Here is a 25,406-nt window from a genome sequence, read left to right as displayed (position 1 = left end):
TAATGGCAGTGACTCAGAGCCTTGTTTTGAAAACATTGAACTTGACAATTTCCAAATTTCTTTTCTAAGAGTCTAGAATTTAATGGCATATGCCATCCATCTTTATGTTCTTTTAATTTTAAATATTACTGAAAAAAATATTTGTGTCATAATATATTACTAAAACAAAATATGTCAGAGCAGGCTTTACCTGCTCTGACAGCCTGAATCTTAACCATAATATTTAGATATAGTCTACTTATTGGCAATATCTACCACCCCTTGACATAGTTTTCTATTAATTTGTTAGGTTTTAGTTCTACTTTCTCAGCAGCAGAGGAAAGTATAGTGCCCCTGGCCTCCCCTGGACATATCAAAAAGAAGTATGAAGTCAGCAGTCAGGCAAGTCTGTTTTGTATAAAATTTTCTCCAGTAGAATGCTTGGAAAAAAACTTAACCATTTTACAGGTCACACAGAGGAAAACTACCAGGATTGAAACTTTAAGTCATCAAGACTCATGAATATTATAAATGAATAATTGTGTTTACTTATGAATCCTATTAAGAACTTTCCAAAAATGCAACATTAGATTTTCTATGTACCAAAAATCGGAGTTTTTCCCAGCAATGTCTGGCAACAAGAATGAGTGGATGTGGGAGCCTTTTGATTCACTAATAATTAACACTTACCACAAGTAGAACCCATCATGTGAGTAAGGGCATTCGGTTTAGCCAAATGCCTTTTCTGATTTGCAGGAAGAGTTACTCAAGTTTCATGAGAATTATTTACATTTCTTTGCCAACAAAAAAATAACAACAATTTCTTGGAATAGGGTATGAGTTTAAAATCTTAACATGACTAAACCATTGCTTTTCATTTTTTTTAAAGACTAGTTGTTAAGTCTGATTATTTTGGTAGATTCAGCTATTATTCTGAATTCATCTTGCCCAATGTCATGAATTCCTTGGCATTTAGTATTTTTAAGGATAATGCATTTTTGGGTTTTTTTTATTTCAACTTCCTATAGCTTTGTCCAAACATAATGACTTGTTAGGACTTTATAAGTCACGTTTGAAACTGAGCCTAATGTACATAGAAATTTGTGGGAATCCCTAAAGTAGTGACCCTCAAACCTGGAGGCATAATAGAATCCTCTGGCTAACTTTAAAAAATAATAATGTACAGGTTTCACTTCTAGAGATTCTGGTTTAGCTGGTCTGTGTTGGGGCCCCATCCTTAGTATATTTTTAAAACATGTCAAATGGGTTCCAATGGTGCAACCAACATTTAGAAACACTGCTTTGGTTTACCAGAACATCACTCAAGAATACAACTACCACATGTTCTTATTAATAAGTGGGAGCTAAATGATATATATATATATATATATACATATACATATATATATATATACATATATATATATATGGTCATAAAGTGGTATAATGGACACAGAAAACTAAGAAGGTGGGAGGGATGAGCGATAAAAATCTACCTGTCAGGTACAATGTACATCATTCTGGTGTGGGGTACACTGAAAGGCCTGACTTCAGCATTATACAATTCATCCGTCTAACAAAAAACACTTGTACCCTCTAAATCTATTAAGATTAAAAAAGAATAATATATTAATATATTGTTTGTGCCCATATATGGCAAGCACCAAAGTTATTCAGACCACAGTCTAGCTAGCTTGAGCAAACTTACCTAGAAACAGGAATCAGCTATTGGATGTTGCAAACTTTCTAACTCCCTAGGCAGGGTTGCTTTGAAATGAATAGAGTGCTTTGTCTTTGATAGATTTCTTTTTTGCTTCTGATAGGTTTTCCATGAATGTTTCTTAAACCCTTGCCACAATGGTGGAACCTGCCAACAACTTGGGCATGGTTATGTTTGTCTCTGTCTACCTGGATATACAGGTAACATTGAGGAATGAAAATTTTAATATGTTTTATATGAAATCATTGTGACTTGCAGTATCAAACTTTAGTACATTAAATTATCCTTTAAGATATATTAGACCACACAAATGCACCACAATTTGGTTGAACAAGATAAACCAATAGATTAAAGAAAGGATGCATACCTCACAAGTGACATTTTCTTTGTACATTTTGGAGGAAGAATAAAGAATCAACTTCTTTATGAAAAATTCCCATCATAATTCACAATTCAAATTGGAATATAGTTCCAGGGGCTATGTCCAAGGTTTCAGTCTATCACAAATTAAATGCATGACACTCAAAATAGAACAGATTGTCCAGCATAAACATCTTTATGAGACAAACTCCCAGTTTCTCTCATTGGGTGCACAGTAATGGAAGTTCATGTGAATAGCTATGATTTGTTGCCTTGTTTCTATCTTTCTGGAGGCTGTGCTAGGAAAAACAACATGGCTTTGGACTTGATTATGTAGGAATTATGTAAGAATTATGTTATCTTAAAGTTTGTTTGGTTCACATTCCAGTTGAGTTAAAAACATAATTTATGAGGGGAAAAGAACTATACCTTAAAATTGTAATTAATTTAAAATAATTCTCTGTTCTCTTCTAGTTGTTTTTTTTTTTTAATTTTTACAACCAATCTGAAAGTTTTTAATGGGAAAAATGGTACTTAAGTAAAGAAATTCACCACAAAACAAAACGAAAATTAGAAAATGAAATATAGTCAAGGGCTATCAAGAATATTTACATTCCATTTATTATAGCTGGTGTGTGTGTGTGTGAGTGTGAATTTTAATAAAAGTTTTTGTCCTGACATTCCATAAGAAATAATGGATCTTGTTCCAGAATTTTATAAAGGAGTGGTGGTTGAGAGAAGGCATCATATAGGACAGTGGGTCTCAACATTAGTGTGCATCAGAATCATCTGGAAGGCTTGTTAAAACATATATATGAAGAAAATGTTTCTTCATATACAAAAATAGAATCAGGAAATGAGAGGAAACATGTCAAGGCTAAACCCCAGCGCCAGAATTTCCGATTCAGTAGGTGTGGGGTACAGACCTGAGAATTTGCATTTCCATTATGTTCCCAAATAATGCTGATGCTAGTAGTGGTGAGGCCCCTAGAGCAGAGGGAGAATGTGGGCTTCCAGCAGAGCTACCCCATGGAAAGCCTGTGTGCACCCTATGGGAAGATGCAGCCCACTCTGGGACACCTGGCATGTGAGCTGAGATCTGGCAGGATTTACCCCCACCTCCACCCCTCAGCCAGGCAACCTTGGTACCAAGCATATATGACGTCATATTTTTAACTTTGGAATTACTGTAATTTCTAGTTCCATTTTATGCTTCCAGGTCCCCTCACCCCACGTCTAATTTGGGATCTTTTGCTGTCTTTTATGTATCCTTATAAAGATACATTAAATCTGTTTAAAAAGAGGTAATACCTTCATTAAATATTTAATAGATGGTAGCACTTAACAAATTTTACCCTTTTCTTCACCACTACTCCCCTATAAATTCAGATTATTGAGATAATTACCTTTAAATGATCATGGTTCTGTTTCTGTTAATCCTTTTCTTGGATTGTCCTTCAGTGTTTGGTTTGCGTTTTAGGCTTAAAGTGTGAAACAGACATCGATGAGTGCAGCTCACTCCCATGCCTCAACAATGGAATTTGCAAAGACCGAGTTGGGGAATTCTTTTGTGAGTGCCCATTGGGTTACACAGGTAAGGGGAAAGTTTCTTACATTTACAATGTAAACCTTTGGATTACTAAGATTTTATTGCTAAGGTAAATTTGGAATGTATCATTAGGATACATTTATAGGGTATTATAAATATACTGAAGAGGCATATCTGCTAAGGTTCTAATATTTGTACGCATTGGAAAGTGTTATTTTCATTATTCTGTTATGTAAAAAGAATAAGATATAAATTTGGCAGTATGAAATTGCTTGAGGTTTATGAGACCTCAGGCAGACCTACTCCCATCTTTGCCAGCCAGCTGTGTCACCCTGGACAAGCCATTTAACTTCCCTGAACCTGTTTCTTCGTATGTAAAAATAGAGGCCAGGAAATGAGAGGAAATATGTAAAGGCTAGTACATTGCCAGACAAACATTAGGTCCTTTTCAAGCTTTTTACTGGTATTGTACTGAATTTATGAAGTGTGGGTGTGCTTATTTCTATGGCTATGTGTGTGTGTGTTTGTGAGATTGTTACTATTAATAACTGTGGATGTTAGACACTTGTATCGTTGAAATTGTTATGGGCAATTATGCCTCTCCTTTTAACTTAAATGAATACATATATTTAAGTGTATATCTTATTTAAGTCAGAGAGTTATAGCATCCAGTACCCTTTCACAAAAAACTAATTCAAATGATGGATCTTGTTCTCAATTCCCTTGCTCAATTACATTATAATCATTACAGTATTGATAATACATTATCATAAAATAGAATATGATTTAGTATTTTATAAATAGTAATAATCTTATAATATTATTATGGAGAGTACTGAGATCATCTGTGTCATCCAGCACTGTAACTCATAAAATTATTATACCCTAAAACTGTATCTAAATATATGTTCTATTAATAATACATGTGAGTATATAATTTTCTATAATTTAGTAAGTTCAGGCCGGGCGCGGTGGCTCACGCCTGTAATCCTAGCACTCTGGGAGGCCGAGGCGGGTGGATTGCTCAAGGTCAGAAGTTCGAGACCAGCCTGAGCGAGACCCCGTCTCTACTAAAAATAGAAAGACATTATATGGACAACTAAAAATCTATATAGAAAAAATTAGCCGGGCATAGTGGCGCATGCCTGTAGTCCCAGCTACTCGGGAGGCTGAGGCAGTAGGATCACTTAAGCCGCGGAGTCTGAGGTTGCTGTGAGCTAAGCTGACGCCACGGCACTCACTCTAGCCTGGGCAACAAAGTGAGACTCTGTCTCAAAAAAAAAAAAAAAAAAATTTAGTAAGTTCAATGTAACCATTTCAAAGGAACCAGATTCTAATAACTTTATAATCTAAAAACAATTTTCATAAAGAAATAAAAATGTTTAACATCATAATTTGTAGTAGTAATCATTTGAACCAATTCTTTAATTTTCTCTAGTTGGAATCTGTGCAATGGTGGTAGCCCCAGTCACACAGGGAAATACATTGAGTTTATACATGCATATAACTGCACTTCCACACACAGCATGAAAATGACACAACTCTGCCATACATTTCTTTCTTAATCCAAATGTCATGTTAATGACCTCTAAAGTTGAATCCTAGTAAAAACTTGTGACCTGCATGGCAAACACATACGATGAGAAAAATAGATCCAAACTTCTAAATTAAAAATTATGTATTTACTAGACATTAAATGTATTGCGATATTTGCTAGACATTAATTGTATTGTGTGGATTTACTGTAAAAAACAAAACATGCTCATTTGGTCTATATAGAAGTGCAGGTATTATGTTAGAGTTACTATTCTCAGAAACTGACTTTTATTGGTGAAATCTTCTTTTAGCACATTTTCATGTTGTAAAGGTATGTAAATTATTAGATATGTGTTAGATAACTTCATGAGTTATAAATTTAGGCATCCTAAACACTCCAACCCAAAGAGTCTTTGTACACATGTACTTGAATTTGAAAATCTATGGTTCTAGGCTCATTTCTGTGCCTATCTTTGATAATGTCACAGACCTCTCTGAATCTCAGTTTCTAGGTGTGTAAAATAAAGAATATGAATTACATAAGTGAGTCTCAAATTATGTTCACACAGAACATGGGGCAGCTGCACAGAAATTTAGCTGTGTTTTCCCAATTTGCATAATGAAATAAGTTATTTTCTTTATTCAATATATTTCTCCCCTAATTTTTTGCCAACTTTGTAACTATTACCTCTTAACTGTACAAGGAATAAACAAAGGGTGAATAACTTGCAAACAAATAACATAAGAAAAATTTTTAAACAAAATCACACTTATCTTTTTAACTAAAAAAATATGGTTGGATATTCATGGTTTCATTTTCCATTGCATGCATGTTAAGTTTCTTGCTAGAAAATTTTTGTGGTTTGCAGAATGAAAGAAAACATTTTATTTCAATGTATTTTGCAAAAAGCAAAATTTTTCACAAGCACGTTAGCCATAATTTCTAATTGCTCTATTCTTATACCCGAACAACTTGCTTGAAAACTATTGGTCTTAAAGTCCTTTCAGGTTTCTCCAGCTCAAAGATTCTATGATTTGTTTCAGGTCAACTGTGTGAAGAAAATATAAATGAGTGTAGCTCCAGTCCTTGTTTAAATAAAGGCACTTGTGTTGATGGCTTGGCTGGCTACCATTGCACATGTGTGAAAGGATATATAGGTAAGATGTGTCCATTCTTTCTACATTGTCTTAAAATCGGGTAAAGCACCACTCATTAGTACATTTCCTAATATATATTAATGTTATTTTCAGATTTTATGACTGTATGATGATTATATAAGAGAAAGTCCTCATTTTTGAGGAAATATATGCCGAGGTGTTTGGGATAAAAGAGCTCAGGTCTGCAATGTATTCTCAAACAGTTCAGAAAAATATAGTATGTACAGTGTGTGTGTGTGTGTGTGTGTGTGCGTGCGTGTGCATATTAAGACAAACTTTAAAGAAGGAACTAGAGACAAATCATGTAAGATTATATTACGAATGGATACAAACTAATGTGATTTTAAAATATACTTAACTGATAAAGAGGAAGTCCAAGAAAGAACATGGCCGGTGAAGGAAAGAGGCAAGGTCAAAGAAACAGAGCAAAGTTTTGAACAAGCCTTATTTTTTCACATTATCTCAATTAGATATCCATTAGTAAGCTTAGTGTCAGAAAGAAGTAAGATAAAAAGAGCAGAGTATCAAAAACAGAGAGTCCTAAAATGACTTACAAAAAGCAGAGCTCATTACGGCATGGGTCTCAAACCCATCTGATAGGCCAGTGATTCTGCAGCTTCCATGCCGATTCTTTAGCAGCAGTATCCTGCCAGAACTCAACACTTTGATCACAGTTTTCTCTGAGAGTTAATCATGTGGGCTCTTTCTCTTTCTCATCCCTCCCTAGGCCTGCACTGTGAAGCAGAAGTCAATGAATGCCAGTCAAGTCCATGCTTAAATAATGCAGTCTGTGAAGACCAGGTTGGGGGGTTCTTGTGCAAATGCCCACCTGGATTTTTGGGTACCCGGTGTGAAAAAAACATAGATGAGTGTCTCAGTCAGCCATGCAAAAATGGAGCTACGTGTAAAGATGGTGCCAATAGCTTCAGGTAAAAGGCTGAGTCTGGTTCTTTTCATCATGTTTATTTTCTAAACTTTTCAGTCATCCTGCTACCTTTATGCAGTATAACTTCAATCTCAAGTCAGCGGTTCTCTAACATTGGCCCAAGGATAGGCTACGATAGAATCTCCCCACCACTTCAGGTCCTGTTTCACTAAGCCTGGAGTAGAACCTGTAATTTTAAAATAGGCAACTTGTTATAGTTTAAGTTTCCCAATGATTCTGATGACTTGGGAACCAACATTGTATACTTAGAAAGTCATAAAAGATGAAAGGAAATATAATTACACAGAAGTAAATGCAAGTAGACAAAAACCATCTTTTAAAATATTTTCTATTTTAGCTGCAGTTTTCACACTAGGTAAAATCAAAGTGGGATGTGCAATCATACCATCATAGTGCGCATGTATATTCTATGCCCATGGTTTTCAAACATTTTTTTAGGTTAGTAACCCTTAAGTTAAGAAGTCTAACATGAGTATAAAAAAATAAATAAATAATAAAAACTAAGCTTTTGTGGCTGAAAATAGTGTTTGAGGGGAAGAAAGACTATGTCTTCCTGAGGCAGCTCACAGGGTACCAGTAGAATACAGTTTGAAAACCAAACCTCTCCTGTCATTATGAAGACTGTCCTGTCCTGTCCCATCCCCTGCTCCTTGCAGGGAAGTACAGAAAGCAGTAGTTCTGCGGTACAGAAGACCAGTTTCTCTTGCTTGCAGAATCTTAGGAAACTTTATTGCCCTTAACATGCTGCTGGTTCTATGAGTTTACAAGAGTTAAAAGGAAGGAAGTCTACCCCAATTGCCACATTTCTCAGTCCCCTTCTGGTTCAGCCCCCTTACGTTACCAACCTCCCACAACACAGCCAGCCACAGCACTACCAGGAAGAAATAGGAAGGCTAATCGGCCAATGAGACTTTTACTCTCACTATGGAAATGAGGTCTTATCAGTGTGGCATTTTCTTCTCATGGGGACTTTACATTTTCTGGCATATATTATGGCACCTAACCATAGGCAATGAGAAATTTCCAGATGAACAACAAGAATTCCAAATTCTCCCCAGGGTTCAAAACAATTGATGAATACCAAATTTGTCTAAATCCTAACTAGAGGAAAAGTGAAGGTAAACTCTCCTAATTCAGAAGGAATGTAAACCTATTTCATAGACGAGGATATGGTAGTGCTGTAATGATATCAAACATGGGAGGATAAAGGTGAGTGAAATTCTAGTGAAAATAGATTTACCTTTAAATCCGCAGACCCAGTAATGATCCCCCAATTCAGACTGAGATTTCCTTTTAAACCCACCAAACACTATTTATTCATATTAGTCACTGTTAGGTCAATATCAAAGAGGTCTCCATATGAAATGCTAGTAATGTAATATTAACTAACATTTATTGGACAGGTCCTTTTCAATTATAAAATGTTTTAGTCATACAGAAAATTACAAATAATAATAAAAGTCAGACACTCAACACTGTGATTATCAAACCTTAGTATTTTGCCATATGTGATTTATAATTTTTGTTTTAAAGAAATAAATTTTAAAAGTAGGACTGGATTCTCTCCAACATGCATGTGCATGTGAGCACACACACACATACACACGTTCCTCTTCTTCCCCAGTGGTAACCATTGTCCTGAAGTTTGTATATATCTTTCTCATTGGGTTTTTATAATTTACTACATATATGACTCTGTAAACAGTATATAGTATGGCTTAGTTCCATATTACATAAGTGATATTATACTATACATATTCTTTTGCAATTCATTTTTTTCTTCACCCAACTTATGTTTTCAAGTATTATCAATGTGGATACATTTGACTCTGGTTTATTCGCTTAAATGCTGCTTAATATTCCATTATATGACTGTGCTGTAGTTTATTTTCCCATTCTCCTTTCCATTGACATTTAGAATCATGCTTCCTTGAACATTTGTTACAGGGGTCCCTGTGCGCTTTGTGCAATAATCTCCTAGAGTAGATAAAGGGAAATGGATCTACAGGGCTCTGGGAATATAAACTCTCAGTTTCTCCCATTGCAAATTATAGTTCCACTCACTATATGAGACTTCCTATTTCATGACACCCTTGTCAACATTTGGCATTATCAGGTATATTTTCCATTCTGATGAGTTTAAACAGTTTCTTGCATACCACAGAGACTGTATGGCATCCTGATATGCCATATAATTCAAAATCCTACTCCACCACTTAGTAACAATAGGACTTGGGCAAATTACTTAACTTCTTTGAATCACAGTTTAACTTATTTGTAAAATGGGAATAATACTAGTATTACCTCATTGTTATAAAAATTGCCTTAATATATAAAAGCCTTCAGAACAGCACTGAGCTTTTCATATTTTTCTAAGAACTTCTGTGAGAAGAGAAACCACAGTGTGTGAATAATATTTCACCTGGACCAGAACTACTTTCTATTTTTGCTACCATAACACTACATGTTGTCTTACCTAGGTTTAATCTGATGAACTAGAAAAAGTAACTAACCCTTAAAGCACTGTTTTGATGTGGAAAATATCTTTCACCATTTCAGTTTTCAAAGTCTTTTGAGACAAAGTTATCATAAATGGGAGACTTCCTCTAATCCCTTTCTGCAACTGTTCTAATGTTACAACGTTTTGTTTTCTTTCAGATGCCATTGTGCAGCAGGCTTCACAGGGTCACACTGTGAATTGAACATCAATGAATGTCAGTCTAACCCATGTAGAAATCAGGCCACCTGTGTAGATGAATTAAACTCATACAGTTGTAAATGTCGGCCAGGATTTTCAGGCAGCAGGTGTGAAACAGGTACATATCAACTCAATAGCAATACTAAAAATAATAATGTAATAGCAATATCAATTTTACCTGAAGCAAGCACTGCCTGCATGCCAAAAACTGTGCTAAGTACCTTGTACTCATTTAATCTTCACAGCCATCCAATAAACTAGGTTTTGTGATCCTCAATAGCACAGATGAGAAAATTGAAGCTAAGGGGGAAATAAAGAAAACTGAATTTAGCAGATGTCTTCACATTCTACATGTTTAGAAAGGACACTTTGATAAGCCCCTTGACTTAGGTGGTGAGAGTCATGGACATGTTTGACAATCAATAGATCAATGCTCAACTGTTTTCTCAGGAGACTGGAGCTGTAGGACTTTTGCTATATTGAATGGACTATGCAGGTTTGGGGCAGAGCTGAATTGCTCATGAAATAGGGAATAGAGCCTCGAGGGAGGGCAGGGTGTTGCCCTTGCAGCCCCTTCTTCTTTCCTATGACGTCAATTACTTCCTCTCTACTGCGTCATTCTCATCAGCATACAGACATGCTTTAGTATCTCCAGCTCTAATAACATTCCAATTCCACATCTCCTTCCAATTACTCCATATTTCTCTGCTTCCTCTCACTATTGAGTGCTTTTCCTATCTTATATACTCACTGATTATTTTATTCAAAAGAATCTTCCATGTATTCTATAAATAATATGTGTTTAATTTTGAAACTGCTTCTCAGATAATGGCATTCACTGAAATGAGCTTCTTTGACAATAGTACTGCTTATCTACTGTTTACCTTAAACAACTGGAAACACCTTGGAAGTGCCATGGTCTACATACTTTTCTTACTCATTGCAGAACAGTCTACGGGTTTTAACCTGGATTTTGAAGTTTATGGCATCTATGGTTACGTCATGCTAGATGGTGTGCTTCCATCTCTCCATGCTGTGACCTGCACGTTCTGGATGAAATCCTCTGACATCACCAACTATGGAACACCAATCTCCTATGCACTGGAAAATGGCAGCGATAATACCTTCCTCCTGACTGATTATAATGGGTAAGCAGAAGTGTCAGGAAGGCTGTGCTGAGGACCGTATCTTGGCACCAAGTTAGAACTGACACTGAGGCTGGGGGCTGGGGGAGTAGGAGTGTCAGGTGCCGCAACAGAGCAGCAGGGTCACAGTAATCAAATAGAGCATCCGGACGAGTTCTGTAAGAAGGCAAACTTTTAGGGATAATACTTCATATCTGTATTGTGTGTTACTGTTTACTAGGTATTTCCATATGTGTTACTTCATTTCATCTTCACGATGACCTGAGGAGCTAGTGCACGTTTCATAGATAGTGAAATGAAGTTTCAGAAAGTCTAAATGATTTGCCCAAAATCTCACACCCTGGAAGTGGCAGGGCTAAGTATCAAACTCTGACTCTAAGACTGATGCTCTTTCTTTTTAGCAGGACATCTAAAGTTTATTTTGGTGACATTATTAACCCATGGGAGACATGTATATTGAGTATGAGTTAGTCTGCAAGCTCAGTGTGAAAGATGACACTGCTTTATTTCTTTAGGATTAATTAATTCCAACTCCAGGGTTCCATCCCTTTGGGCTGTCAGAAGAGCCAGCCTCAGTTATACCCAGAGTTTTGCTAAAGAGCCACAAATGTGGGCAGGACTTCCACCATTGGTCAACTTGTCCACACTACTTATCACTCAGCTGTCCACTGACTTGGCCTCTTTGCTCCTGTCAAGATCACTGCTTTTTTCCACATGTGGAGTACTTGGCAAGGCTTCAAGTTTGTACCTTTGATCTGGATAGATTCTGTGATGCACCACAAGGCTTTTTCTTCTCAAATCCACCCAAATTGTTGGCTGACTAGTAAGCAGGTTGCAGGTGTCAGAAACCCACTGAGCTCTCTTTCCTCACATCAATCCAAAGGAATCTCCGTATTCTGTTGGAAATCTCCGCATCCTCCAACACTGTTCCTCTTAGAGGACTTGAGCTTTCAGAAAAAAAAAAAATCCAAGAAGTTTGCAAAAACCCTCTCTTGAGGCAAAATATATATAAAGATAGACTCTGTTGCCTCCTTTAATAAGCAGAGAAACAAGGGAAAAGGCAGAAAGGCAACAATTAATATTACAAAAATATTTTTTCATAAACGTCTTTGAATAGGGTCTGAGAAGATGCTAGGAGAAACATTCAATGAATTTTTATCTTCCTTATTAACTTTCCCTAATCATTTCTTGTTTTCTCTATTTGCTTTTGAAGATTTTTCCAGTTTAAACTGCTTATGATCTTTAATTCCCTAAGTGACATGGTTGTTGGAAACCTCTTTTGGTTGGTGATCGTTGTTTAGTTCCAAATATTCTTTTCTTTGGATCAATAAACTTTGCCTGCCATCTGACTGGTTTGGCAACTCTCTTAGTCCGTTCAGGCTAATAGCCTAGAGTAAATGGCTTATAAACAACAAACGTGTTTCTCAAAGTTCTAGAGGCTGAGAAGTCCAAGATCAAGGTGCCAGCAGATTTGGTGTCTGGTAAGGGCACACTTTCTGGTTCATAGATGGCCCCTTCTTGCTGTGTCCTCACAGGGTGAAGGGGCAAGTGGTCTATTTCAGGCCTCTTAATGAGGGCTCTACCTCATGACCTAATTACCTCCCAAAGACCCCACCTCCTAATCACATTAGTCATTATGTTTCAACATATGAATTTTGAGAGGACACAAATATTCAGACCGTAGCAGCAACCATGAGACAGACTTACTTTTATGAGGCATCTGAAGTTTGTTCTTGGTCTTAGGAAACTTACATTCTAGAGGGAAGAGGCCAGTCTGGCATTTACACAGCTCTCACTTCCATTCTTGATTCACTGTCTCCAAAACAGCCATTTGGTGAGTTGTCTCAAATGGGAGCAACTTCTCTTGGCTCATCCTAAGACTTTTTCTTACTCCATCAGTGCTTAAGGAACACAGACCAATTTTCAGTGAGCTACAGCAAAGTGTAATTGGTAAATCAAATCTGTTTCTATGAAATGTGACCAAATGGAGAAAAAAGAGTAACAGGTTTATACAAAGTACTTTACCCACTAAAAAAAAAAAAAAAAGAAGAAGAAGAAGAAAAATAGTAACATGCCCCACAGAAAGGATTGCAACATATGACTAATGACTATATTCTCTGGAATGTTTCTCTCCACAGCTGGGTTCTTTATGTGAATGGCAAGGAAAAGATAACAGACTGTCCCGCAGTGAATGACGGCAGTTGGCATCATATTGCAATCACTTGGACAAGTACCAATGGAGCCTGGAAAGTCTATATTGATGGAAAATTATCTGACGGTGGTGTTGGCCTCTCTGTTGGTTCGGCCATACCTGGTATGTCTTAGCAAAATAGATATAATTCTGTTAGACTCCAGAGGAGGTGGTGTTTAAATGAACATCAAAGTTTGCTAGCTTTGTTGTCCTCGGTTTTGAACAAAGATGAACAGTTTTCTCTCTGATTTACTACCCCCTGGTTACCCTGACTACAAGTTATTGGAAGCTTTTTCCTAAGTGAGCTGTGTGACTCTCTGTATAAGAAATGCCTTTGAGGATCTGTATTAGGACTGCCAAGAAGCATGGTGAACTAACAGGTGCTTGCTAAACTGCCTTCCAATGGGGAGATTAATTGCTGGTGTTTTTTGTTTATTTGTTTTAGAGATTTTTGTTTTGTTTTGTTTTGTTTTGTTTTGTGATCAATATACACGCTGGACTACCGCTAATAGCTATCCACCTTTTGTGCTCCTTTTCAAGCAGAACTCAACTTGTCTTCCAATAGTACTTTTTAACAAATATTTGGAGAGTTTTAGTTTGAAGAAATGCAAAATTATTTGGTGATCCAGGATTCCTAACATTGTACACAGCAATAAGTTTGCACTATCTAGATACATCTATAGAAGTATGAGTATATCACAAATTATTTTTCACTTTCCTCATTTGTTTCAGAAATTTAAAAATGGTGCCTGGATAAAATAACAGACAAAAATGAATTAAAGTATTAGAAATTGACTAATATATTCTGTCAGCAAGTTGTATGAAACTAAGATAAACATACTATTAATAATAAATATAGTACAGAAAATAGTAATCTTCATAAAAATGTGATAAGATTACCTTTGCAAAATTTCAAATCAGATCTTATTTTATTTGTTAGAAATTATTATCCATGCATTGTTTTACTTTAAATACTAAGAAGATCCATGGGGATCAAACTGATGTTGATTTATTTGTGAATTTAAAGAATACATCCTGAGTACCCACTAGGTGGCTCAGGCGCTTATGCAAGGCACTGGTACCCCAATGGTCAGCAAAAATCATGTGGTCCCTGCTCTCTGGAAACTTTTGGTGTGGTGGGGGTATGAGATATTAACCCCATAATAGTATTAAATACTGTGTAATTTCAAACAGAAGTAAGCACTATGAAGGAACAGAACATCATTCTATGCCTGTAAGCAAGGAGCTGATGTAGAATGAAGAGTCAGTGAAGGCTTGGAGAGATGTCCTCGCTGAATTCTCAAAAATGATCAGGCACTAACCAATGAAGGGGGCTGGGCTTTCTTAAAAGAGCTAAAAGAAGACTGATGCATCTGGAATGGAAGCTGACAGAGTGAATGAGGGAATACAGGTTGTATAGCAAAGAGGGAAGTCATGGCCAAATCACATAAAGCCTTGTAGGGCAGCTTAAGGATTGAGGTTTTCACCCTAAAATCAATAGGAAATCACCGGCAGGTTTTAGATGGCTGGGGTAGATGGAGGGAAGGGCAGCTCAGGCAGTTCCTGAATGAATGAAGTAATAAGGCACATGTGAAAATCCCTAAACAACAAAGATGTCTCTAACCAAAGGACAAAGGGATACCCCAGTGAAGGGGCGTCGCTGTGAGTTAATAGCAGAACAGTAAGAAGCATTCATTATGCTTCCCCTGGGAAGGACAACAATAGAGAAACAGTTCTTCCTTCCTTAGAATCAGGGACTCAGGGACACATACATGCATTTTGTTGTGAGGAGAGAGGAGAGAAAGCAGCTCAGGTGGCTTAGGAGATTTAGGTAGCGAGAATGACTTGTAAAGAAATGGATTAGGGATATTAATTTGGAGGAGAGGGAAAGAGAAACAGAGACAAACTGGAAACATTAGACAAGTTGTTGTAAAACGGGAGTATTGGGAAATTCATATTAGGGCAATATCTAACAGGGTGATTTTGTTGAAATAACTATCAATAAATGTAAAATGCCTTGTTCTATCGTCCTTTGCCTCTTTGTAAAATATACTTGAACAAGAAGCCAGTACAAAAACCAAAACACCATGTATGCCTAATTGACCTTTTAAAACAAATAATACTTTTACATAAATTTATTCAATGTTTTTGTTACAATGATCATGTGAATCTAATAGAGAGTAGTTATTACCATTTTAGAAGTGAGGAATCAGAGAGGCCCAGAAGAGTTAAAAAGATCCTCTCAAATTGCATTTCTAGAGCCTAACTCCTGTAACTTATGGTTGTACCCTTTCCATGGGGCCTTCTGCCTTTTGTACTTGGATTAGTATACTGATACATGTACACAAATGGAGCAGGTATGGAGCCATTAGAAAACAAAGCTCACAGAGTGTTGAAGGGGACCCAGGGGGTATGGATGGACACCTTAAGTATCTACCATACACACCATGTTATTTAATTATTTCTTGCATTTTACTCGCTCCTTTGCCTAGAAACTCTTCCTATCTTCCTTCTGCATGAGATTAACTTGTAATCATCAAGATCAGCATCTGAACGCCTTTCCTGATCCCATCCCTTTCTCAGTGGAGCTTTTTCTTTTAGTTCTTCTATCGCCCTGAACACCTCTATTGCTGCATTAACCACAATATATTGGAAAGTATGGATGTACATATTTTCCCTTAGAATTATAATCTCCCAAAGGCAGACAAAGTTTTAGCTCTTTTTTTTTTTTCATCTGCATAAGTCCTGTTCCTGATATTATAGACAACCCATCATTAGCAGCTTCAGAAACATCTGCTGACTCTAAGTAGGCTGCGTCTTGAAGGATGAGGTAGAAGAATGGAGAAAGGCATCTCAGACAGAAGGAGCTCTGCGGGCAGAGGCAGAGAGCCATGAGTGAGTTTTGTGTGAAGAGGAATGGTTGGCATTTCCCTATAGCTGTGGCACAGGGTATTGGCAGAGAAAAAAAGGAACATATGATGGAAAAAGAAGCTAAAATATAATCTGGTGATGGGCTGTAATGAACTCGTTTACGTCCCCTCAAGGAATGCTCACTTTCTCCTTCAGTAATTTAGGAGACATCACAGATATCTCCACAGGAAGTGGTATTAATCAGGTAAAGTAGGGTAGTGGTTTCTTTTTGTGTTTATTTAGTGTGTTCTTGTGTTCAACTATGTCTTATTGGGGTGGTGAGATTACAGATGATTTTAATTTTCTTCTTTCTTTCATGATATTTTCATAATGGACATATTAATATATTTCTTTTATGGTAAAAAAAAAAAAAAGAAGCATTTATATCTTTAAAAAAATAAGCCCTGATGGAAGAGTGAAAAGTAGATTGAAGGAACAGGAAAATAAAACCAGAAAACTCTTCACCTAACATCTCCACATAAGCAGATGGTTGGCTGACCACAACAGTAGGGTGGCTAGGGTGAATTAGAGACAATAAATATTGCAGAGCTCCAAGTGACAACCTTAGTGGCTGTTTTAGTCTTTTGCCATAAAAAATAATCATAAACTAGGACAACTTAAATAACAGAAATTAATCTTTTCATAGTTCTGGGAGGCTGGAAATCTGAGATCAGGGTGCCAGTGTGGTTGGTTTCTGGTGAGGGCTCTCTTCCTAGCTTGTAGACAGCTACCTTCTCACTGTGTCCTCACGTGCCAGGGGGAGAAAGAGAGAGAGCAGGCTGTCTGGTGTCTCTTTTTATAAGGGCCCTAATCTCATCATGAGGGCCCCACCTTCATGATCTCATCTAAACCTAATTACCTCCCAAAGGCCCCATCTCCAAATACCGTCACAGCAGAGGTTAGGGCTTCAACATATGAATTTGGGGGAGGATACAATTCAGTCCATAGCAGTGACTGACTGGCTTCAGTTTGAGTGGCCAGGATTATTTAAGAGTCTGTTAGCTAAGTTAAGAACTCTGGGAAAAATTGTCAGTGGGAAGGGAAAAGAGTCTGTATTTAGTTTTAGATATATTGAGTTTGAGGTCTCTGTTGAATTTCTAGTCACTGAAATACGTGCAGCTAAAAATATAGGTCTGATACTGCTTTATATCAAATTGGCAAAGTTGTTTTTAGTGATAGAATACAACTGGCAAAGATTCCGCATGGTGGACATTTGTATAGAGTGCTGGCAGGTATGGAAATTGATACAACGTTTCTGAAAAGCAATTTAGAAATTTGCATCAAAAGCCTTAGGTATACTCTACATACAACCATCAATTCAACTACCAGGAATCAATCTCAAGGAAATAATCAATGATCTGAACAAATGTTTATATCTCAATATGCTTTTCTCAGTATTATTTTATTACCAAACTTGGAAGCAACTCCAATATCCAGTAATAAGGGGCTATTTAATTAATTACTTAATTAAGAAAATTATTTGTTGTGCATTCATGGTAAAATAACATAGTTATTAAATCTCATGAAATGATAACATTTTCAAGAAGAAAAGCAAGATTCAAACATCCTATATAGTATGAGCTTGAGTTACATGTTTTTAAATACCTCATACACCCATCCACATATACTAAAAAAAAATATAAAAATATAAAATTGGAAGGAAATATATAAAACTATTAAATGCTTATTCCTGGATAAAAGGAATTCTTTATCATTTATTTTTAATTTTCTTCTGTGTATGTATTAATTTTTAAATTATTAATTTTATTTTAAAAACATGTAGGTTGGGAAATCATGCAAGAGGGATATACAGACATTGATTGACAGGCAAGTGAGATAAAATAGGAAAAGGAGTGGAAGGAAAAAGAGAGAAAGTCACAGGTGGAATCCTGAGACCAGCTTCTCAGAGGCAGGCAGAGAAGGGAGGCTGAGAATGAGCAGATAGTTTCAGAGACAATGCTCTGATGCTCTGATGGAAACCAGGTATAACCAAGTCAGGCTCCTGGCAGGAAACAGACAACATAGAAAAGGGGCAACTAAGGCGAGTTTAACGGAGGGCTATTTTCAAAGGTGTGGGCATGGTTAAGAGAACCAAAATATGATAATAAAACACACATGACTAGGAACAATGGAAAGTTGCAAAAGGTGGGCCTGAAGTGACAAGAGGTAGGAGTTGTTGCCAGAATAATAGCAAACCGGTAGTGATGGAGAGAAATCGCCCAACAGGAGCAATGTCATCAGATAAGACAGAAGCAGCCACTCCCAGCTGGTTGGTTGCCCGACAGGATGGGATCCAGGAGGTTAAACTTTTCTCTCATCCCACTTTCCTGTCTCCTGCTGGTCCTTCCATTGGCCCGACACAAACAGAGTCCAGAGAACAAGAAACCCAGGAGGTACAGCTCACAGGGGACAACCTTGGGGTCATAGAGCAGAGTAGAAAAGGGTGGAATATAGGTTTGACAGTGCAAACACAGCACACCCAGGAAGGACAGCTTAATAGAATGAATACAAAGAAGTCACAGAGAAGAATAATGAAGTCTCCATTGGATTTAGCAATTAGGAGACCACTAGTGACTTTAAAAGGCTCCCTGGATTTGGTGATACAGATTATAGCATTGTAGCCTGGGAAAGAAGAACAATAAAGAGCAGCCACTTCCATGGAGGGTAATTTCCTAGAAGAAAATAAGCAAAAAATGACTTACCTATTTTTGTCAACATAAAATATTATATACATATATGTATTATACATAGGTTTTATAGTTTCATATTTATAAATCCAATATAATATTCTAAATCCTATTTTTAAGTTGCTATAGACGCATTGAATTTGTTCTTATTGATAAAACATGCAGTAAGTTTACAGAATTGAGCTTTTCAGTAATTTTCTTTTATTTATTTATATTGGCCATGCTTTCATTAAGTTGGCATTTTAGGAATAACAGATCATAAGGCCAGTTTTCCTCCTTTTTTCTCTCTTTTTCTTTCTTTAGGTGGTGGTGCATTAGTTCTGGGGCAAGAGCAAGACATAAAAGGAGAGGGATTCAGCCCAGCAGAGTCTTTTGTGGGCTCCATAAGCCAACTCAACCTCTGGGACTATGTCCTGTCTCCACAGCAGGTCAATTCCATTTTCAGTGTATGACAGTAATGACATGCAAAGGTATAAACCTAGCACAAATGGGAACAGCCTAATGATGACTTATCATATTGTAAGCTCTTGGTTATCAGAATCTATCAGCAATGTCCTTTGATGCTGTGGCCGTAGACCAAGTTAGGCAGAAGTTACGTACAGTAATTTTCAATGAACACCATTTTTAGTTCCTTGGTGATGTTCTTAAATTTTATTGAAAATGATTATTTTGTAAAATCTTGTAATTTCAGAGCTGGAAAAATCATAAAGAAACTTAAAACTGGCACAAAATCATCCATAGAAAGCAACAGATGAGCTAGTGGTTAAAGCCAACCCAGAGGCAAACAGCTGGGGTTCAAATCCCAGTTTTACTGCAAACTTGCTGTGATGATTTTTAACATGTCACTCCATCTCTCTAAGTTTCAATGTTCTTGTCTATAAACCAGCAGAGTTTTTACAGGATTGAACAAAATACTACATATATATTCATGGTATTTGTTTGGTCCATAGTAAGGGCTTGATAAATGTACACTGTCATTATTACAATAGCAGAACTTCTCTAAGCCTCAGTTTCCTCAATGCTCTGTCAGGGGTCAAAGACATAGAATGGAGAAGGGAGCCTCCACAACCCCTTAACAAACTGCAAAGCTTTAGACAAGAAATTCTATGTGTAGGATTTCAAAATTTCAGGCAACAATGAGTCTCGTGGGACAAATATTTGGGAGAGGGAATGACAGGTGTGGGAGAGAAGTAGAGGGAAGAGAATTTTCTATTGCCCCCAAAGCTATACTGGGCAAAAGCCTGTTTCTACCTATCTACCTCCAAAAAATCTGTGAATGTTTTCAGTAGGTCTAAAGTAACATGTGATAACTCCACCTTAGTGGAACCAGTAAGGCTTATCTAAACATATGCTTTTAAACTTTCAGGTGAAATCACTGGCTACCTCCTGCCCAGAGGAACTCAGTAGAGGAAATGTGTTAGCCTGGCCTGATTTCTTGACGGGAATTGTGGGGAAAGTGAAGATCGATTCCAAGAGTATATTCTGTTCTGGTGAGAATTCCCGTCTTCCATAGACCCCACCACCTCTTGATTACCCTGGGTCCTTCTAGCAAAAGGATACAAGTCAAAATTCTCTGTTGGTCAAATCGTGTGTGCTGGTCAATCTACTCTTTGACTGTTAATTCATGTTTGCCCTACCTTCACCCAGAGGATTTGTTATTGTTTAATGCTAAAATACATTCTCTATAACAGAGTATTATTGTGGAGGAAATTTGGACAAAGGCAAAATATGATTAGGAAGATAAGTGAGAGGAGGGATAAGGTTATTTTTTAAAATGCCCACCAACATCCTATGCTCCTGTTTGAGATGGGGTACCCTTTTGGTTCTATACTTCCTTGAAGCCGTCTAGAATTAGGTAGCACAGGGAGAAAAGCAATGGATGTTGCAATCCACACGCTAAATTGCCAAACTCTGAGTAATCATAAAATTAAACACATTTAAACAGGTTTGTTAAAATATCCCAGAATTCGTGGCTTTTGATAGTTTATAAGAACATTTATTCATATTCCTAAAATATCATTTCAAAAAATATTCAACAGACTTCTGTTGAAAGAGTCAGAGTTGTTGTTGACTAAGAGTTTTTTCTAGTCAATAGAGGAGCTCTTAAATACCAGGACAAATAATGATTTGAGACTGTTGGCTTGGTGATGCTGCCGCTATGCTGCTTACAAGCTCTGTGCCTGCGTTCTTTGCCCTCAGATTGCCCACCTTTGGACGGATCAGTACCTCATTTGCGAACTGCATCAGTGGATTTAAAGCCAGGCTCCAAAGTCAGTCTGTTCTGTGATCCAGGCTTCCAGATGGTCGGGAACCCCGTGCAGTACTGTCTGAATCAAGGACAGTGGACACAACCACTCCCTCACTGTGAACGTGAGTCGTCTTTGTTGAAGTCATTTCAGGGGTTCTTAAAAAATATTGGTATCATAAGAACACTTTTGAGGAGTGCTAGACAAAAGCTAAATCCTTCACAGTAGCAAATAATAGCAAACATTCCTGGAATCTTTTCTTTGTGTAATGAACTGTGCTAGGCATCATGAGGTAGGTGGGTGATGCAGATCCAAAGAGATCATTTGCACATGCACCCAAGGTGGTGCCAGGAGCTGAATAAGGGAGACACACACTCTGTAGGTAGAGGCCCAGAAGCAGATGGGTCATTGCTGGGTGGGAAAACAGGAAAAGACTTCTTGAGTTGAGTGCATCTATGCATTCATTTATTCAATAATTTTTTAAAGTACCTACTATGTGCTAGGTACTGATTTAAGTTCTGGAGATACAGCAGCTGGGGGGAAGGGAAGTCACTGTTTTGTGGAATTTACATTCTAGTAGGAGAGACAGAAAGATAAATAAGTAAACATAATATAATTTATTTATAGTAAATAATAAAGGTAAGGGCTAGAAGTAAAGGCTATGAAGGAAAATAAAGCAGAGTAGGGAAATACAAAGTGAAGCAGTTGGGTGGAGCAAGACTGTTATTTTAGATAGGGAATAGCCCCTTTTACCACCTGCCATGTATTCCTATGTTTTTTGACCATCTGCCCCACTAGATAATTAGCGCCACAAGGCAGGGATTTTGCCTGTTTGGTTCATGTGTGTAACTCCAGCACCTCGGACAGCGTCTCACCAGGTAGTAAGACTTCCATAAATGGTTTTTGAATGGTTGAACTGCACACCTACTATGAGCCAGACAGTGTGCTAGGCACTGAGGGTTCAGGCTGCTACCACCTGTGGAGCACTCTGCATTCAATAAAAAATTAATGTTTAACTGAACTGTTAGTTTAATATAAATAAAATGCCCTTTGAATATTTTGCTCCTAATGTAGTTGTATTCTTCCTGGTCACCTCACAGGGATCAGCTGTGGGGTGCCACCTCCTCTGGAGAATGGCTTTTATTCAGCTGAGGACTTCCATGCTGGCAGCACAGTAACCTACCAGTGCAACAACGGCTACTATTTGTTGGGTGATTCAAGGATGTTCTGTACAGACAATGGGAGCTGGAATGGCATTTCACCATCATGCCTTGGTGAGAGAAATATTGGCAATTCCTATGTGGGTTTATTCTATCTCTATAGAAGACACTCATCCCAAATTCCTGAGACTCTTGGGCGTTCTTTCGTTAACTTCATCTCCTCTCAGTAAGCTCTGGGCAAGCCATAGTGACAAAGCAGCTGTACATAGAAGTGCCAAAAATGTTTTAAATTTTTACCAGGCTCAATATTAAGACTGCATTTATCTATCTCTGTTCTTCTTCATGCCCACCTATAAACTAGGGAAATAATAGCTTTTATTGTATATCTGCAGTGTGATTATGATCATATTTACATTTTATAGAATGTGTTACGCATTGTGATATGTAATGATTTAAAAGTAAAAGCAGATGTTTGATATATAAGAAAAATGAATCCACTTAATATTTGTAAGCTGTCTTCATTTTAGATGTCGACGAGTGTGCAGTTGGATCAGACTGCAGTGAACATGCATCTTGCCTGAATACAAATGGATCCTACATATGCACGTGTATCCCACCATACACAGGAGATGGTAAACACTGTGCAGGTAACTGAAATATGTATAAATGGAAATTCCGATTTCAATTTCTTTATTCAAACATATATTTTAATTGTGTTATTTTCAAAGGACGTGCAGCTAGGTGGAAAAGATTAAAAGGTTATAAAAGACACATAAGTGACAACTAAGGAGGCTTTAAAGTAGCATTGTGCCTCTCCAACTTCCTAATTTCTGAAAAACAAAACTCAGAGCTAACTATACTGCCAGAATGTTGAAAAATGCCTGTATAGTATGAGAATAATAGGGTGGATTTAGAAATATAATCAGTGGCCTCTGCCTCAGAGCAAAGAATGTGCTTTATCACATCTTCACTATCAATATCTTTCCTCTGCCTCATTGATGTAAAATCACATCATTGAAAAAATAGATATCTTGCCTTATCACATCTCTATATTTTGTAATAACTTAGATAATACTGGTGCACCTCTCAACCCACTGATGTCTTTATACATTTATTGTGACGAGTAACTACAAAAAAACATTAAGATAGAAAGTAAAGGGGAATTTAAAATAGTGAACCAAATCATCTGGCTGTTGGTCCCCAAAGTAAAGTGCTGCAATTTGGGACAGAGAGAAAAGTCCCAGGAGTTTAGATATTCTAAATTTGAGTTCAAATTGTATGCACATGTTGTAATTTATTATTGAAATATAAGATAAATAATGTACTTACATTAGCAGAGATGCACATGTGAGAATGGTAAGAGTTTATGATGGATTCAAAAAGCATAGTTTTGGGCCGGGTGCATTGGCTCATGCCTGTAATCCTAGAACTCTGGGAGGCTGAGGCAGGTGGATCATTTGAGCTCAGGAGTTCGAGACCAGCCTGAGCAAGAGCGAGACCCTGTCTCTACTAAAAATAGAAAGAAATTAGCCAAACAATTAAAATATATAGAAAAACAGCCAGGCATGGTTGTGCATGCCTGTAGTCCCAGCTACTCAGGAGGCTGAGACAGAAGGATGACTTGAGCCCAGGAGTTTGAGGTTGCTGTGAGCTAGGCTGATGCCATGGCACTCTAGCCTGGGCAACAGAGTGAGACTCTGTCTCAAAAAAAAAAAAAAAAAAAAAAAAGAATTCAAGTATTGTATTCACTCGTGTTGCTCAACATTAGCCCCAAATCTTGCTTTAACATTTTTGCCTTCCCAGCAGTGGTGACTGACCCCAAATTTGTACCTAGGAGGGGCCCACAGTCTATTTGGAAAGGGTGGCTGGGAACTACCCTGGAATCTGCTTTGTGCAGCCCTTACACCAGCTTGAGACCAAGTCAATTGCTCTTAAAAAATGAGTATGAGGTTGGGGGTAGATGAGAAGGGCCAAAGCCCTTCTAAGACACGCTCAGGCATCACAAGTACTTCCCCAATGAACAGCAACCTTTTGGGTCAGATAAATTTTATGTATTTTTATTAGACATTGTCATTTCAAAATATTGTTTTAAAATGTCTATTATATGTTCTATTCAAATATTCAAAATGTCCCTGGCCTTCATGCATCTCCCTTCAATAGCTTTTCGCTCAGGATTTTAACAGGTACCTTAACGATAGTGAAATTCTTTTGCTGTGAGATTTTGCATGGTTGTGTGAAAGCCACTTATTATTCTACCAAACCTGTTTCTTTGTTTCAAGAACCCATAAAATGTAAGGCTCCAGGAAATCCAGAAAATGGCCACTCTTCTGGTGATATTTATACAGTGGGTGCCGAGGTCACATTTTCATGTGAGGAAGGATACCAGCTGATGGGAGTGACCAAAATCACATGTTTGGAGTCTGGAGAATGGAGTCACCTACTACCGTATTGTGAAGGTATGTTTAGTACATTTGCCATGTTTATTGTGTTTGGAAATCCTATGACAGTAAGGTGCAGACATGTCTAGTGTTATGTTGTATCAATGTTCTTTGCATTTGAAACCCAACTCTTAGGCTTATGTCTAAATAGGACAAAATAAAATCTAGAGCTGCCCTTTGAGCTTTCAGAGATGTTTGCACACACAGTCTCAGAAGATCCACGATTTTGTTTTTCCTCCTTTAAGCTGTTTCCTGTGGGGCACCAGCTATCCCAGAAAATGGTGGCATTGAGGGGTCAGCATTCACCTATGGCAGTAAAGTGCTATATAGGTAAGTGTCTAAGATTAAAACTAGAAGTTGTAGGGGTTGATGACATGCTTGCAGTGATATAATACTGGAAGAAAGGGGGTGGGGAAATAATCCCAGAGGATGTTTTTGAATTAATGAAGAACTACTGGAATGATGTATGGTATGAAGAAATCTTTAATTATGAAGTCAAACAGGTTTATCATATCCACTGGTCTTCTTGAATGAGCCCTTAATTAAATTCAAACAAAGAAAACAGAAAGTAATTGATTTCTACTGAATGCCTACCCAACTTCAGACATTGTGCTATTTTCTAACTTGCGTAAAGTATGTTGTACTAATACTATGGTGATTTTTTTTTGTCTTATTTGCATTGT

At 37.3% G+C, this 25,406-nt stretch overlaps 1 protein-coding gene across 1 annotated transcript in view; it reads left to right on the top strand.

The window, feature by feature from the left end:
- Positions 1 to 25,406, top strand: part of SVEP1 (sushi, von Willebrand factor type A, EGF and pentraxin domain containing 1) — a 157,716-nt gene that overhangs the window by 93,592 nt on the left and 38,718 nt on the right. Inside the window, exons 20-34 of the mRNA XM_069476671.1 lie at positions 290 to 381; positions 1,803 to 1,899; positions 3,540 to 3,653; positions 6,189 to 6,302; positions 7,030 to 7,231; positions 9,907 to 10,064; positions 10,893 to 11,094; positions 13,230 to 13,405; positions 19,183 to 19,307; positions 20,246 to 20,369; positions 21,079 to 21,249; positions 22,226 to 22,399; positions 22,813 to 22,932; positions 24,565 to 24,741; positions 24,969 to 25,053. Of these exons, the coding sequence (XP_069332772.1) occupies positions 290 to 381; positions 1,803 to 1,899; positions 3,540 to 3,653; positions 6,189 to 6,302; positions 7,030 to 7,231; positions 9,907 to 10,064; positions 10,893 to 11,094; positions 13,230 to 13,405; positions 19,183 to 19,307; positions 20,246 to 20,369; positions 21,079 to 21,249; positions 22,226 to 22,399; positions 22,813 to 22,932; positions 24,565 to 24,741; positions 24,969 to 25,053 (2,131 nt within the window). The remainder of the gene's footprint in view (positions 1 to 289; positions 382 to 1,802; positions 1,900 to 3,539; positions 3,654 to 6,188; positions 6,303 to 7,029; positions 7,232 to 9,906; positions 10,065 to 10,892; positions 11,095 to 13,229; positions 13,406 to 19,182; positions 19,308 to 20,245; positions 20,370 to 21,078; positions 21,250 to 22,225; positions 22,400 to 22,812; positions 22,933 to 24,564; positions 24,742 to 24,968; positions 25,054 to 25,406) is intronic.

Source organism: Eulemur rufifrons, chromosome 7 (assembly GCF_041146395.1).
Source record: "Eulemur rufifrons isolate Redbay chromosome 7, OSU_ERuf_1, whole genome shotgun sequence".
Lineage (NCBI taxonomy): Eukaryota > Metazoa > Chordata > Mammalia > Primates > Lemuridae > Eulemur > Eulemur rufifrons.
This window is presented reverse-complemented; position numbering and strand designations above follow the sequence as displayed.